General features: G+C 46.7%; 2 protein-coding genes across 3 annotated transcripts in view; one reads left to right on the top strand and one right to left on the bottom strand.

Moving 5' to 3' along the window:
- Window positions 1–14,871, top strand: part of CCNI (cyclin I) — a 34,881-nt gene extending 20,010 nt beyond the window's left edge. For both annotated transcript variants that reach the window (XM_049815496.1, XM_049815495.1), the window contains 5 exons: window positions 7,148–7,282; window positions 11,095–11,169; window positions 11,333–11,473; window positions 12,287–12,517; window positions 13,172–14,871. In XM_049815496.1, the coding sequence (XP_049671453.1) occupies window positions 7,148–7,282; window positions 11,095–11,169; window positions 11,333–11,473; window positions 12,287–12,517; window positions 13,172–13,630 (1,041 nt within the window). In that variant the 3' untranslated portion in view covers window positions 13,631–14,871. The remainder of the gene's footprint in view (window positions 1–7,147; window positions 7,283–11,094; window positions 11,170–11,332; window positions 11,474–12,286; window positions 12,518–13,171) is intronic.
- Window positions 7,290–14,935, bottom strand: part of SEPTIN11 (septin 11) — a 73,460-nt gene continuing 65,814 nt past the window's right edge. The window contains exon 10 of the mRNA XM_049815491.1: window positions 7,290–7,538. Coding sequence (XP_049671448.1) covers window positions 7,334–7,538 — 205 coding nt within the window. The 3' untranslated portion in view covers window positions 7,290–7,333. The remainder of the gene's footprint in view (window positions 7,539–14,935) is intronic.

The raw sequence follows: 14,935 nt of genomic DNA, 5'->3' as shown, positions 1-14,935 counted from the left end.
TTTAATGAAGTCATCTGGTTTACAAATGAGAAAATGTGAGTGCGTCTACAAAAATCTAATGATCAGATTGGAGATATACCCTAACTATTTTCAGGAGTAAACTTTCAGTTTTGACTCTTTAGGAGACATTTTTGGTTCTAATGTTTAAAACTGGAACAAATTCAGTTTCTAAATGTGTGTCAGAGTTCAGATCTTTGAGAGGAAGAAAGAAACTTGTAGTTACAGAAACAGGAAGACTTTACATTTTTAGTACAAGATGCAGAATCTGTTGGGGACTTTGGTCCTGATAATTTAAAGTATGTGATTTTTCTGTTTCATTTTTACTTTTTGTCTGAAAACTCCCATTTCCTACTGGCAGGTAATTTCTTTTGTTTTCCTTGTTTAAATGTAGGCCACTGGCTCCAGGTATTTGCAATATATCAAAGCCAGCTCTCACAAGGGCTTTTCAGTCTGAAAAAATAGGTGGGCTGAGTCTGGAACCCTCCTTATGCTTCTGAATGTATTTGGTCTTTTTTTTTTTTCCCTCTTGGGTTATACAATATGCAGATGACATTCAGAAGTTTTCATGTGATTAAGGCTTGAGAAATCAAGCAGTAAAGACTGGTCAAAGGTTGATCTTTGCATGTTACCAAGTAACTTTGCAGCAGAGAGGTGTGTAAGTCAAGATTCTTGGTTTTAATTTTTTATAGAAACAGAGTGTCACTTCTGTAATTTCTCCTTTCTTGCCTGCTCTGGCTCTTTCTTTCTGTCTTCTCATTTGTTCTCTGTACCTCTTGAGGAATCAGGAGACCTCAGTTTATTTCCAGTTTTTCCACTGTCTCACCACATGACCTTGGGTCGGTCTTTTAACCTTCTGGTGCCTGTTTTATCCTGCGGGCGAATCGGAGACTGACTTACCAATTTTGTAAAATGTTGTGAAGTTAATGCATCCAGCTCTTCTGGTTTGCCGAGCAGTAAACTCTCTCCCCAGTAGTTTGTGCGTGTGACCGTGCAGATGGCAGAGGCTGTGCTGCTTGAGCTGTTTGCTGGGCCGCTAAACCGTAGGCAAACGCTGCAAAACGTCACCTCTGAAAGCTATCAGAAGAGCACCTCTAATTCTCAACAGGTACAAGTGAGAAGCAACCCAGTGGGCCTCAGTTGGGGGTCACTTGGGTGTAAAACAAGTAATCCTGAGACCCAAGAAAGGACTGATTTGGCTGCGATGTTTACAGCTGCCCTTTTCAGAAGCCTCCCAGTCCTGATAAAGGTCACCTGCTTGCTCCCCAAGGAGCCCACAGTGAGACTAGGCAGAAACAAATAGGGGAAAGAGCAAAACATCTCTGCCTGGGAGAGCAGACATTAAAGAAAAAAAATTGACAGGTAAGGTGGTTTTCCTAGATTAGGCAGCAATAAAAGCGAGTCATGTTTGAGTTCACAGATAATATTTTTTTTAGACTGCATTTTCCAGAAGTCTCAAGGTATTCTTAGAGATCACTTGTACTGTGCTCGCTCCCTGGAGCCTGAGTCACGGCCTCCGGCCGTCCCATCCTACACAGCAAGCGTGCAGCGGGCCCTGTGGCAGGGTTGCCAGGTCAGGGACGGTAACAAGGCGATGCAGCTGCTGGTAAGCGGGAAGCAGAACAACAGCTCTGTGTGCTTCTCACCATCGCCAAGGCCTCACAGGCAGCTTTCTGCCAGAATGCCAAAGAAATGGGATTTGGGGCACTGATTTGGGAATTGGACAAATAAGGTACTAACCATCGCAGATGCTGGAGGCCTCGGGTCTGTGTGTTTTGTGTGGGGCACTGTATTCCCTCCCTTGGGCAGCATTACAGACCTCTGTGGTTGCTCACTTTGGAGCGGTAAAATGACATGGTGAGTGTGGCGCTGCCATTATTTGGTATAGTCACCTGTGGTCCTGGCATGTTGACTGGTCTCTTATTGTGTTATTTAAAATACCCGTCAGGAATCCTTCACAGAACCTTCCTGTTTGCTGACAGCATGTTCATTGATAGACTAAGTGACAGACAGGATATTTCTTGATAAGGAATCAAGCAAATAATGGCAGGAAGCAGGTCAATGTGATGTACCCCTGCTTTACACAAGGAAGAGAGAGAAGTTGACACTCCTCCACTTTCCCATTTGTGTCCCTTACACATTCCATTAGCTCTGTAGTTCCTGCGAGGTGGCTTATATGTGTTTGTGCTGAAACAAAACTGATGGGTTTACACACACCGTTGTGCTTTGAAAAGGTGGGAATTAGCATCGCGTCTTCCACTTGGAAAAGAAGATACAGGTCTGTTGCTCACACATGGGTTTGGAATAGCTTTGATAGGTCTGCACATCTGACAGGCCTGTTGCGTTCTTTGTGTATCGCGTTTTGAGCTCATACCAGCAGGGCTTGTTATGCGCACCATTGTGTCCACTCCTCCCACTGGCCTCCCGATGGGTGGAGGCGTCTGTGTGCTCCGCAGGTGGAAAAGAGTTGCCGAAACCTCTTCTCTTATTTTATGGAGGTGCCAAGCAGGATTAAGCAGGATGGAGAGGGAGGAAAGGAGCGGTGGTTGATCTTGTGCTCCGCTGGAGCGTTTGGTCTACCACGTTACATGTCACCATCGGTCCCAAGCACAAGGCAGATGAAGAGATAGCTCTAAGCAAACGGCTGTAAGCGGCATGCAGGGCGGTTTGTAAAAGTTACTCTTAAGGCGGTGCAGCAGCAGCCCTGCGTCTCTTCACTCGCAGTAAAACTCTGTCAGGCACTTTTGCAAGAGTCCTGCTTGTGCTCCACGGGGTGTTTCCCGCGTAGCAAAACAGTTCTGAAATCCCTCATGCTCCACGCAGCTGCCCACTGGCTTCCTGCTCCTGCAGATATCTGCATGGGCGCTGGTCCAGAGAAAAGCACTCTGGCACCTGCATGGGCTCGCTCCGCGATGTCTGGGGGGTGCGTGTGTTGGGGGCAGGTAACATGGTCCCCCCCGCGGCAGCTGGGGGTGCTGGGCACCCGCAACGGCACACAGTGAGTACGGCTGCGGTGCGTCAGGTGCCTGATCCTGGTGGTGATTGCGGTGAAGAGCTGGGAGCCCTGTCATTTCTTTGACGGCAGGAGTCCCACGCACGTCTGCTAACCTTTAGTGGCGGGACAGGCAACCAGACCTGTAGGTCGGGCCTTGCTCTGATATGGCCTCCCCTCCAGAAAAAAAAAGAGGGGGGTGGGGAAAGCACCAGCCAGAGGAGATGGCTTGTCCTTCAATCCTGAGGGCGGTGGTTAGGTCTGTCGTGGAGCAACCTCCTGCTGCTGTGTGAAAACAGTCAGCCGTTGCTGGGCTTGGGTTAATTTTTCCCTAATTAAAGCCGTCACGCTAGGCTAGCGTGCTCTTCCACCCCAGGGCTTAAGTCCTGCATCGGTGGATTTGTGGCGACAAAACAAAGAGCTGGCCACACACAGACGGGTGAGTGGCAGAAGGCGATGTCTATGGGAAACTATCTCCACACCAAAGAGTAACATTTGCTTTCCAGCCCAAAGGGACTTTTTTTACTTTCAGCCACCTTAGTGTCTCAGTTTTGCTTTTGGTTTTATATAACTAAGGAACAGTGACCTCACTGCTTAATTTTACGGTGCTGCATTTCTTACTTGTGTTACTAGGGTGACATAGCTACACCTTCGAGGGAGAGGGATAGAGACCAACACGTTTGTGTGGGAAGCTCCTTGCCCTGCTCGCAGGTAGCAGCAGAATTTGCGGGTGCAGTGAACCAGTTCTCATTCCTTTTGCCCAACTCTTAAAATGGGCCTGGTGCTGATGGGAGGAGGTTTAAATTCACCTGGTCTTTCCCTGTGAGGGAATTCTCCCCCTGGCCCTTGTGCTCCTTTATTTGCAGCTAGTGACTGGAGTAGACAAACTTTTTGTAGGATTGGTGTTATTGCAGGAAAGAGCTGGAGATTCACCTCCTTTCCTTTGCTTCCTCAGATAGTTCTTAAGCAGCCAGATTTTATTTTGAAGCCTTACTTCTGCTGTGCATATACCTAGATGTCAGCTCACTTTGCAGTTGTTTCTTTATATTAAAGAAACACGGTGCTCTGTGTGGGGGCTGTTTTAATTTTTTATCTTAGATACACTGTTGTTTTTCAGCCCTTTAGATTAAACGCCATTTCTTTTTCACCTGGAAAGGACACTTGTTACCAGGGGCTGAGCGTGCAGTTGCTATTCTTTATGTTACAGCCTTGCTGTTTAAAGCTAACTCTGGCGTCTGAAACTTTGCCTTTTGGCCTTGTACTGCCCCTGAAGGGTGAGAAGATACAAGGACACATCTTGGGAAGACTGAAGACTGAGAGGCAGCATGGAAAGATGATCTTACCCTTCTCACCCATGCTGTTTTTAGGAGAAGGCCTAACCTTTTCCTTTGGCAGGCACAGGGAAAACAGCACTGGGCCAGGACAGACACGGCCAGGCTTTGTCGAAGCCAATGCCTGTTTCTGCCAGGGTCCAGCAGGAATGGGATTTGCCAGGAACGGAAGGGGACAGGAGAAATCCCCCCATGCTGCTGAAGGATGGCCCTGCCTCCCCAGCAAGGAACGCAACAGATTGCAGGAGGGAATGCAGAGGAGACGGATTCTTCTGCCCTGTTGATAGAGCACTGATGGCGCAGCTCCCTCCTTGCCCACCGATGGCCCAAGACCCTTGCTGCTGCCTTCACCAGTAAAGCTGCTGCGGCAGGACCAGGGCAGTGATTTAAGAGTCAGAGGCAGGTTTTTAAAATCAAGTTTACTTTGTTTGATGGGGTGGTTTCAGGTTGGCTTGTAGCAGGTCCGCACAAAGCTTACCTGCTGGATTCACCCAGATACTGCATTTCCAAAATAATCCCTTGAGCTGCTAGAAGCATTTTAAGTCCACAGTTCTGCCCAGATCTGGCTACGGTTATAAGCCCTTTTCTATGGCTTTGTCTCCTTCCATTTAAAAACAGGCACAACGAATAAGGCACTAAGGAACTTCGTCTTAACTAGCACTCCCCCGCTTTTCTGCCTGTTTTAGGTTCAGCTGTACAGGCCTCGCTTTGCTACAGGAGAAGTATGCTCTGAAAGGGCAGCCAGTATTTAACATAGCATTGCCCTTTTTTCTCCCCAGATACATTCTAGGTCCCTATCCCACTGTCCGAAAGATGTTTTTAGCAGAGCATTTAATAAAGTCCTTACTGCTGCATGGTGCATTTGTGATACTCCCAAGGCACGTCTAACTAGCATTTCTGGAACAAGTGCAACGTGTTGCAGACAGAGGGTGTCCTGCCCCTGGTGGGGCTCAGGTTTCACCCTTAAATTGCAATAACGATTTCAGAAAAAAATCATTATTTTTGGGGATTGAGAAAACCAATTTTCTTTTGTCTCCTGAAAAATGGTAGGTGCTTTTTAAAAAGCCCCACTTATAGTAAAGTGGCATCCAGAGGTCCCAGCTGATACCAGAGGCCCATCTGGGTCGGACACAGTCCTGCTGACGCTGTTGCACCGTTGGGGCTTCAGGAGAAAAAACAAAGCAGGACTTTGTTCTTCTTAGGGGAGCACCTGATACAGCACTGAAGGCACAGGTACTATCACTTCATCAGCCCAGCTCGTACAGCTGGAAGAAACAGCTTTGGCTTGCACAACCCTCTGTCTTTAGACCGGATCCCTGCTACCATAGCACTGTTAACTTTGTACTTTTTCTAAGGGAATTGGGCGGACGCATTTTGGCAGGACACATGTCTGTGAGCAGCAGTAACCGGCTGCACACCCACTGTCACAGAGCCCAGAATTCAGCCCTGGGGCTTGAGCCCAGCTACCTTCCCTGCCCCTTCTTGTCCCACTCGGTGGTGAAGGTGGAACTCAGCACTAGTAAGGAAGTTTAGCAGAGAGTAAAGGTGTCATACAGCACATAACAGTGAAAGGTGTAAAGCTGGCGTCCTCATGAAGGCCTTTGTGTAATTACAGTTCTGCCTGCCACGCTCTGCTTTCACACATGTTCTTGACTCCCGGGCAGGAGAGTCAGTAGTCCAGTAAAAAAGCACATTACTGTCTACACAAAGGAGACAGTGGGTACCCTGGTGATAGGTGTAGCCTGAGGTATTTATTTTGCATTAATGTTGGGTGGTTTTATTTTCTAAAATGCTGCTACTTTCCCCACCCTGTGTTATTGCTGGGAGGACAACTACAACCCAGCCCAGCAGTGATGTTTGTTTGCATAAACCCTTAGCTTTCTTTCCACAGTCACTGGTCAGCCAGCATTTCATTTGGTTTCATTCTCTTGCACCACCTCAGCAGTAGCCAAAAGAGCCCAGGGACCCTAAACGTTGCAGAATAAATTTCTTTGGTTTCACTTCTTGCTTCTGGACACATCCTTGCTAATCACCCTGCATAATCCCTGTTGAATTGAAGGGCTCTAGAAAAGCTGTAAATACTTCTGAAGAAAGTCAGAGAGAAAGCTTTTATGTCAATAACTGATCTGTATGTATGGTTGAAATTCAGCTGTTGTCCAAACTGATCAATGGTGGATTTGAGCCAAAAAGTTTAAAACTAAAAAGCCAAACGCAAACTTTTTCAGATGGAATTGTACCTGCTTTACCCCAGTTCACAGTTAGCTGTACTGCTAAAGTTCTTTTTTGTAAGCTGTTTGGAATTTTCTCTTTTTAACATATACTGAGCTAAAAACGTCCCTGTAATTTGAAGGAAAAATAAACTTTTCCTCTCAAACACCAACTCGGTGTTTCTGTTTGGCAGGAGCTGTACAGCCACCTGGCTCCCACAGCACGTCTTGTTTTGTTCAAGCTGGGCATTTCTGTCTATCTGCATGGTTCTAAGGAAATTAAAAAAAAAAAATAAAAGCCCTTAGAGCTATGCTGGAGAATACCCCATCAATACTCGAGGAACTACAAGACATCCTTCTTCTTTTCCCCAATGTACAGCAAAATTTTGGAGTGACATTTGAGGTAGCTTTAAGGAAAGTTGTCTTTTCCAGGGCAGATGTCTTAGGATGGGGTAAGTACCTGCAAGAACAAAGTGGTGATTCAGGCTGGCTCAAGGCCTCCCCTTTCCAAAGGAGGCTTTGTTCTCCTGTCAAATAACTCCTGCGGAGATATAAAATGTTTGGTCTTTTCTAACTTGCTCAGCCAGTGTATAAGAATAGTTTGTTTTTCTCTCCAACAGGATGTAGCCATTTCTCCAAAGCAGAGGGATGAGGTCATTCAGTGGCTGGCCAAGCTCAAATACCAGTTCCACCTTTATCCAGAAACGCTTGCCCTGGCCATCAGCCTTTTGGACAGGTTTTTAGCTGCAGTAAAGGTAAATATTTGCAGATACATAAACTGAAATCAATTTATGGCACCGACTCCGCTATTTCTGTGTACAGTCCAAGTGGTGCGGCTGTACGGAAACGCTTACGTTCCCCCCTCTGCTCTCACACCCTCTTCCTTTCTCAAACATGTATAAGATGGTACCTGCCGTACTCCAGGAGCTTGATTTTGGGTTTTGGAACTGGCAGCACATGCTGCCACCAGGAACTTTTGGAGGCAGATTCTTTGCATAGTCATTTTTCACCCTGTGAAAGTAGCCATTGCTTTAATAAGAACACGCAGTTCACCTGCCAACAATACTTTCCCCTCTTTCCTCTGTTCTGCCCATTTCCTTCATGTAAAGCAGCTCATGAGTTTAAATGTATATTAACCTAAGAGAAAAGAAGCACCCTTCCTCTTCAACTACATGCTCACTCATAACCTAGTTTGAATGTTGAACTTGCCTCAGCACAGGACTTGCTCCTTTAAGCAACCAGAAACAGAGGCTGCACACAAGTTGCACTTTAGATAAAAAGAGAACAGTCTCTACATTAACCTAAATTGACTCATAAAGCTAAAGGAAATGCCTACTAGCCTGCAGTTAGAAACCTAGGCCCAATGCCCTCTGACAGAAAAGTCAGGGAAAGTCCCTGCTCACCTCTTAATTTCTCTGGTGTTTTAACTGCATTTAATGTGATTGGTACCACCTAGAATTGCTGGGAGCACCTGCTAGCAGTGAACTACCTAGAGGAAACGTAAATGTTTAAGGACAGGTTTGGGCCTGGCAAGTGTGCTAATACAGGGAAATGAAAAAAAACCCAACCAACCAAAAAAACGGGGGGAAGAAGATAGAAGCAGAAGTGATTACTTTTGGGGGAGTAGTTCAGTACTAACCTGCTCTATAGCCAGTCTGACAGACTAAGAGCTTAAGACTGATGTCAAGTCACACAGATGTGAAGGAGAGAGAGAAAGGTAAGCAAGCTTGGGCGCAGGCCATCAAAGTGACAGGCCATCCACTCCTGCTCTACCAAACAGAACAGAGAATATATATGCCCGTTCCATTTAAAAACCTGTTATGCCATAGAAACTGTTTAAGAAAGACAAGTTAAGAATCAGCATTTGGGCTACCTGCAACTGGGATCCGCTGCTCTTTGGTCCCTGTAAGTCTGCCACAGGGAATAAAGTTAGATGTGCTGTGCTTGGGCTGTGTTTTGCACCTGTGCAAATGACTGAACAAACTGTGGGTCAAGCTGAAATCCCTGGCCTTGAGTTGTGAAGTCAGGCTTTAGGTAGCCTTATCTCTTACCATATTTGCTCAGTTACATTCCATGTTCAGCAAATCTGCAGTCTCATCTGCCTGCGTGTCTAATCTCATCACCAACATGGTTAGATAAGCAGTACAGCTTCAGAGATCTTAGCAGAAGAATGCATTTTCAGCCTGTGCACTTATATTTCAATGTGATTTAGTTTGGTAGAATGCAAATGACATCATCCATTAACCTACCCTTTAAATATTAATAAATATTGATAATGTTTTAATTACAAGCCATAGAAGTTTTTATTTTTAAGGAAATCTTAAAGTAGCTGACTTGGTAAATACTGAGATGGGAAATACATGTAAATCTCTCAACAGCTAATGCCCTCAAGTACAGTTTTTCTTTCAGTAATTTGCAGCAGCCAAGGAGTCTGCAAAGAAAGCATGAGAATATGAGTAAGGAAGCCACTGCGTGCTTCAGGCATCAAGCAGGAATATGGAAAGGTGTTTTGTCTGGGTCAGCATTGTTCTAACAGCTCAGGGCTTTGTACTCCCTCCCCCAGTTTTCCTCTCCCATAAGGCCATTGTTCCTCTTATGCAGCTTAACTCCTGGGTTTTTTTTACCAGGCACTACACTGTGGGATTTTATTACTAAGACAACTAGTCCCTTCCCTTCACCCTAAACATGCTTTGAGATGCTGGGACTGGCTGCTCCTAAGGCTGTCACCCAGTCATGCTTTGTAGGCCCAGCCAGCAGCGCTTGGTGTAACTCACTGCACAGCGCTTATTATAACCTTCAACAGACCGCTATGTACAGCCAACCTCAGCAGCGCTTCCCCATGTACAAGGAGCCAGCAAGGCAGAAGCTCCTGTAGGAGACCGGGACAGGTGACAAGGTTTTAACATGCTTTGGTGAGACACAGTTGTTCCTTCCCGGTCAGTCTCTAGAGGGGATGCGCTTGGGACAAAGGAGAGACAAAATTTTTGTTAAAAATATTGGGGAGCACAAGCTTCCCTAGTGGTAGGAACCTGCTCTAGACACCTGCTTTTCCCTGAATACAACACAGAAGGTGTCGTTCTTCGCTATATGTTATTTTGTGCTAACTTGACAGCCGCCTTTGAACCTGCCTGCGTGGTCAAGAACAAGTTCCAGTCTTGCCCGAAGGGAATTTATTCTCTTTGCCTTCAGTGACACCCAAATGCACAAGCAGAAGTGTGCACGCACACCCCCGCCCCCAAGCGTGGATTCTCTGCATGTATTTAAGTTGAAGTTTAAATGGCACGAGAAAGCCAAAGCTCTAGGCATAGCGTGGTCCTTTTTAAGTAACTGAGGCTGAATGTAGGTAAAGGTCTTCAATTTGGACACAACCCTATGTTCTTCTCTTGTTGCTTTCTGGAAACAGGTGTTCTGGATCTCTTGACAGCTCATTGCATAAGTGTAACGTGCAGCATCTCGCCCTTCAACCACCCCACAGCTCTGTTGCATCTGCTAAAATTTACCTAGCAAGAATAAATCATGGCAACAGTTCAGGTTGTAAGTAGATTTTCACATTCGGTGCAGGATTTTCACTTACCTTTGCTTTCAGCATCTCCTAACATGGACAGGAGAGGACCAGTTGCCAGTAGGCTGTGGGAGGCAGGGGCATAGCTCTGCAGCTGTCTACTCACTCGGCTGTGACAAGGTTTAGAAACAGTGCCTCTGCATTTCCTAGCCTCCTAAGGAGCAGGTGGACACATCCTGCGATTATTACACTGATGTTGGAAGTGAAGTCCTTTGTCAGACAGTCCAATTGACAAAGATTGCTGCTAAGCAAAAACTCCAGCACATGCACCATATTCAGAGCTTGTGCTCAATCCGGTCCATGACAGGGACTGTCTGAATACTTTGAGCCCATGCATTCTGTTTCCCCCTCACCCCCCCGAGCCGAGGCCCATAAAAGGAGTTTTTTGATGCACGTGAAAAATATCACCCTTTTCCCTCCAAATTTCACTTACCTTGCCTAAAGCAACTCACTGCAGAAGGGACCAGCTTTCCCTCGATAATCCCTGGGCCACAGTTTTGAGAACTGCCATGTGAAATCACATAAGTGGTGATTTTTGGGGGTGTTTTATACTTCCCTAGGCAAGGACAGCATTTTTAAGTTCTCTTCTTTTCCTTCCTATCCTGTGTCTGACCGCCAGCAGCACTAAGACCAGAGCTCTGCTGAAGCAGGTGGAGTGGCAGTGGTTTTTTGCCAGGTGACAGTCTGGCCCTTCTGATTTTCTCCTTCCTGTTTCTACTGCACTGCCTAAAAATGAGCTCTCTCCGCTCAAGCGCTGCACATCACTGGGTGCCAATTACGATCATGGAGCTGGCAGATTGCTCTTCTGCCTTACGTCACAGAGTATGGATTTTTGCTTGGCGCGGCTTGCCACTGCTGTGGCATAGCTGGAGGTCAGCCCGCTGATCCAGAAAGCATTGCATGCGCAGCTGAGACCCTGGGGCTCAGGATGTCCGACCAGAAAGCATTATGCGTAATTTTTGCATCACATTCACACAGAGAATTCTCTGCTCTTCTGTACCCTAGGCCCGTCCGAAGTACTTGAACTGTATTGCAATCAGCTGCTTCTTCCTCGCTGCAAAGACCATCGAGGAAGATGAGGTAATTTTTTTGTTCTTACTACCTTAGCATTGTCTGAATATATCCTCTCCCAGTCCTGCCTTTGCTTGTGCATGGTGGCTGGCACTTGCCAGGACAGGAATGGAGCGTTTTGTGTGACTTCTGTAGTGATTGGTTTTCTTGTTTTTTTCTTTGGCTTTTACAGAGGATTCCGGTACTGAAGGTGTTGGCTAGGGATAGCTTTTGTGGTTGTTCTCCAGCTGAAATTCGCAGAATGGAGAAGATTATCCTGGATAAACTGAACTGGGATCTTCACATGGCAACGCCACTGGATTTCCTTCATATTGTAAGTAGGGACTATTTACATTCTTTTTGGTGTCTGTCGGTGTAAATAATGGATCGAGGGCTACCTAGACAAAAACTCTGCCCATAGGGGAGTGAAGGCCTCAGGATGTGTTCACGATTCCTCTGTACAAGTAGTTTCTGAAAGAAAAAGCCTTACCAGAGAATCTCAGAGGAGACTTGTGACACTTTGGGCACAATTTCCAAAACGTGGGCCTGCCATCTGACCTGTTTTGAGGTGTGTTAAGCTGCACACCAAGACTTGCAGCTCCCAAAAACCTTGGCCCTAAGTCTTAATTGCTAGTGGTTTTGCTCAAAGCTAAGTGCCAGGCAGCACAAAAACAGTAAATAAAATCAAGGAGAAAGCACTTGCTACAGAAGGCATGGCCAGAGAACCAGATTCGTGGATGAGATAAGATAAAAGGAAGAAAAGTGTCCTGAGGTTCTTTGCTGAATTTCATCCTCTCTGTTTGCTGGAGAAAGAGTTTTTGTCTAGGACACCTCCACTGCCAAACCTGTGTTGGTGAGAGAGAAGGGTGGAAGGGGATAGCCTTTTGCGGAGCCCCGACAAGCCTGGTCCCCAGGCAGATGATGTGTACGATGGCAGGCCCCGCCAGAAAGGCTGCACCAAGCTGTTGGTGGGTTCAACGCATTAGGTTTTTTTCCTGTGGTGTGGCAGTTGCCTCGAAGGTTAAGCTGGAGGATCCTCATGCGTCAAAGATGTCGCATGCCATTCTTGAGGTCTGACCCGGCTTTGCCTGTGGGGTTGCCCGTCAGTGACGCCAGCTGCCTCACGTGCTTGTTTCCCCCCTCCCAGTTCCATGCAGTTGCGGTGTCCAACAGGCCTCAGCTACTGACCATCCTGCCCAAGCTGAGTCCCTCTCAGCACGTGGCGGCGCTCACCAAGCAGCTGCTGCACTGCATGGCCTGTTACCAGCTGCTGCAGTTCAAGGGCTCCATGCTGGCACTGGCCATCGTCAGCCTGGAGCTGGAGAAGCTGCTCCCTGACTGGCTAGCTCTCATCATCGAGCTGCTCCAGAAGGCACAGGTGAGGTGGTGCTGGCACCGCACGTTGCAGCGGGGAGGGAATGGGGGGGGCCCAGAAAGCTGCATCTTGCTCAGGACTCCAGGGATCCAAGCCAGCCGGGGCTTGCAGATCCCTAGCTGCTGATCTCTGCCTGCAGTTATGCTTTTGTGAGGATGGTTGCACTTCAGCCCGGTGGGACGGTTTGTTGGGACGGTTCTGCGAAGTCTTTATCTTGACTGTATGCAGTAGGTGACAAAGGGAGGAGCCGCATGCCCCGATTTGCGCGGGCTCTCTCTGCACCAGGGAGAGAATAACACACTGGGGAGAAAATCCTAGTTAGCTGCCCAGCCATTCATTCTAAGTGCATGGGGTGGTCTGACAAGTACTGGCAAGACAAACAAGCTGCTAAAAATAATGCAGCGAAACCTTTTAATATCCGAAAGGTTTTTCCCCGCACTATTCCCGTGAGGTGTAAGGAGCAGGGGTCCGTATCTTATGAAGTCGTCACGTTGGGGGTCTTTTTAGTCCTTCATCACTTATATTCTCAGGGGTATGCTGGATGCAGGAGAAGTGAGGTTTGTGTTCAGAGCCCTAGCCCTGCCCTGGCTGACAGCCTCTCCTTGCCATGGCAGTGATCCCGCAATTCCACTGTCTTTGCTTGTTTTCCCCCTCCAGATGGATAGCTCGCAGCTGATCCACTGCCGGGAGCTCGTGGCACATCACCTTTCCACTCTGCAGTCTTCTCTGCTGCCCAATTCTGTATATGTCTACAGTCCCCTCCAGCATACCCTGGTGACCTGTAACAGAGGAGCGTTCAAATGCCAGCCCTCCTCTGTCCCAGGGCCAGGTTTCTCCAAGGACAACGGCAGGCCAGAAGTGCCAGTCACAGGTACAGCCGCGCTCTACCAGCGTCTGCCAGCTCCCAGCGGTTGCAAGCAAGCCTCTGCCAAGCGTAAAGTGGAAGAGATGGAAGTGGACGACTTCTATGACGGTATCAAGCGTCTCTACAATGAAGACATTGCTTCAGAGGTAGTGGCTCTTGAAAACATGGGCTCTGTTTGTGGCGCTGATGTCTCAAGGCAGGAGGGCAACGTTTCCCCTTGTCCACCTTTACAGCCAGTGTCTGTTATGTAGCTATGAGTGCACACCACCAGCTCCACCGTAGCTACTCTAGAAACCATGCAGAACCTGGCATCCTGTGTTCTCAGTGGGGGGGAGAAGGGGCCATACCTTGTCAGGCTGAACTGAAGGGAGCCAAAAAACAGGAAAAAAAAAATCCTAACCCTTTTTTGAATTTTTTTCTTGTGCGGCTAATTATAGTTCCACTATTTAAGCACTTAAAAACACAAAAAAGTATAAAAATCTAAAAAAAGACCCAAAAACCAAACAAAAAAAGTAGCAAAAAATTGTTTCTTTCTAGTGTTGTCAGTTCCACTGTTTTTCTGCTCCTGTGTATTGTAACCCATTCTCCATGTCCAAGAGCTCACATCAGTCGTGCAGAGTTGTTCCAGGTTTCCCAGGCAACTAACACCTCTCTGATCTGATTTCCATCTGCTTCTTGCTCTCTTTCTGCTTGCTCCTCTTTTAATTCTCAGCAAGTCTTGTGCATGATGTTCTGTACTACCTGGCCTTCACAACAGCTTTCTTTTTCCTTTCTAAAGAAAAAGACCTTTTTTGTTTCGTTAGCACTTTGGTGTTTAAATGTGATAATATTTAAAAACTGGATTTAAATAAAACGTTAGTCAGGAAAAAAACCAAAAACAATGCTTGCAAGCTGCTCCACACTTAAGTAATAACCACAGGTGTGTGAACGTACTCTAGAAGAACACTAGGGCAGCCGGCCACTGTGCTCTGTACCTTACAGAGACTTCTCCAAGTTAGAACAGTTTGCGTTTTCCAACACAGAAAGCAGTTAACGGATTTTGTATCACTTGAACAAAAATGGTATCTTTTTTTCTTGTTTGCACCAAAAAATGTTGCACTCAGTGTGGATTTTTGCCAACGCTTGACTCTACATCAAGTGTAAACCTTAAATTCTGCAGTCTGTTTTTTTCCCATGTGTTTATAAGCTTAGCATGTGACCAGCACTGCTCAGTGAGGTGCTGGGGCGGCTACGTACGCCTGAGGCTTGAAAGGTGTGTAATTATCAGCCACAAAACCAAACCAAAAGACCCTAACCCTAAACTTTTGTGTTCATGTAACTTCTAACCAAGAGTAAAACCTTTAAAAACCTGTCTCTTAAATGTTACACCTCTGTTTCTCAGAATGACCTGTTCCAATTATAAGCTCTCTCCACAGCCCTGAGGAAGGTATTGTATTTGGAGCCATTGTACTGATGAAAGCCTTCTGGTAGCAATAAAGAAAGTTGTCCTGGATTCTGAGTCTTGTTTTGTGCTTTTTACCTGAGTCCAGAATCAGTTTTACCCAGAGGCTGCAAGG

This window comes from Accipiter gentilis, chromosome 12, assembly GCF_929443795.1.
Source record: "Accipiter gentilis chromosome 12, bAccGen1.1, whole genome shotgun sequence".
Lineage (NCBI taxonomy): Eukaryota > Metazoa > Chordata > Aves > Accipitriformes > Accipitridae > Astur > Astur gentilis.
Note: the sequence above shows the minus strand (reverse complement) of the source record. Positions and strands in the feature narration are given on the sequence as shown.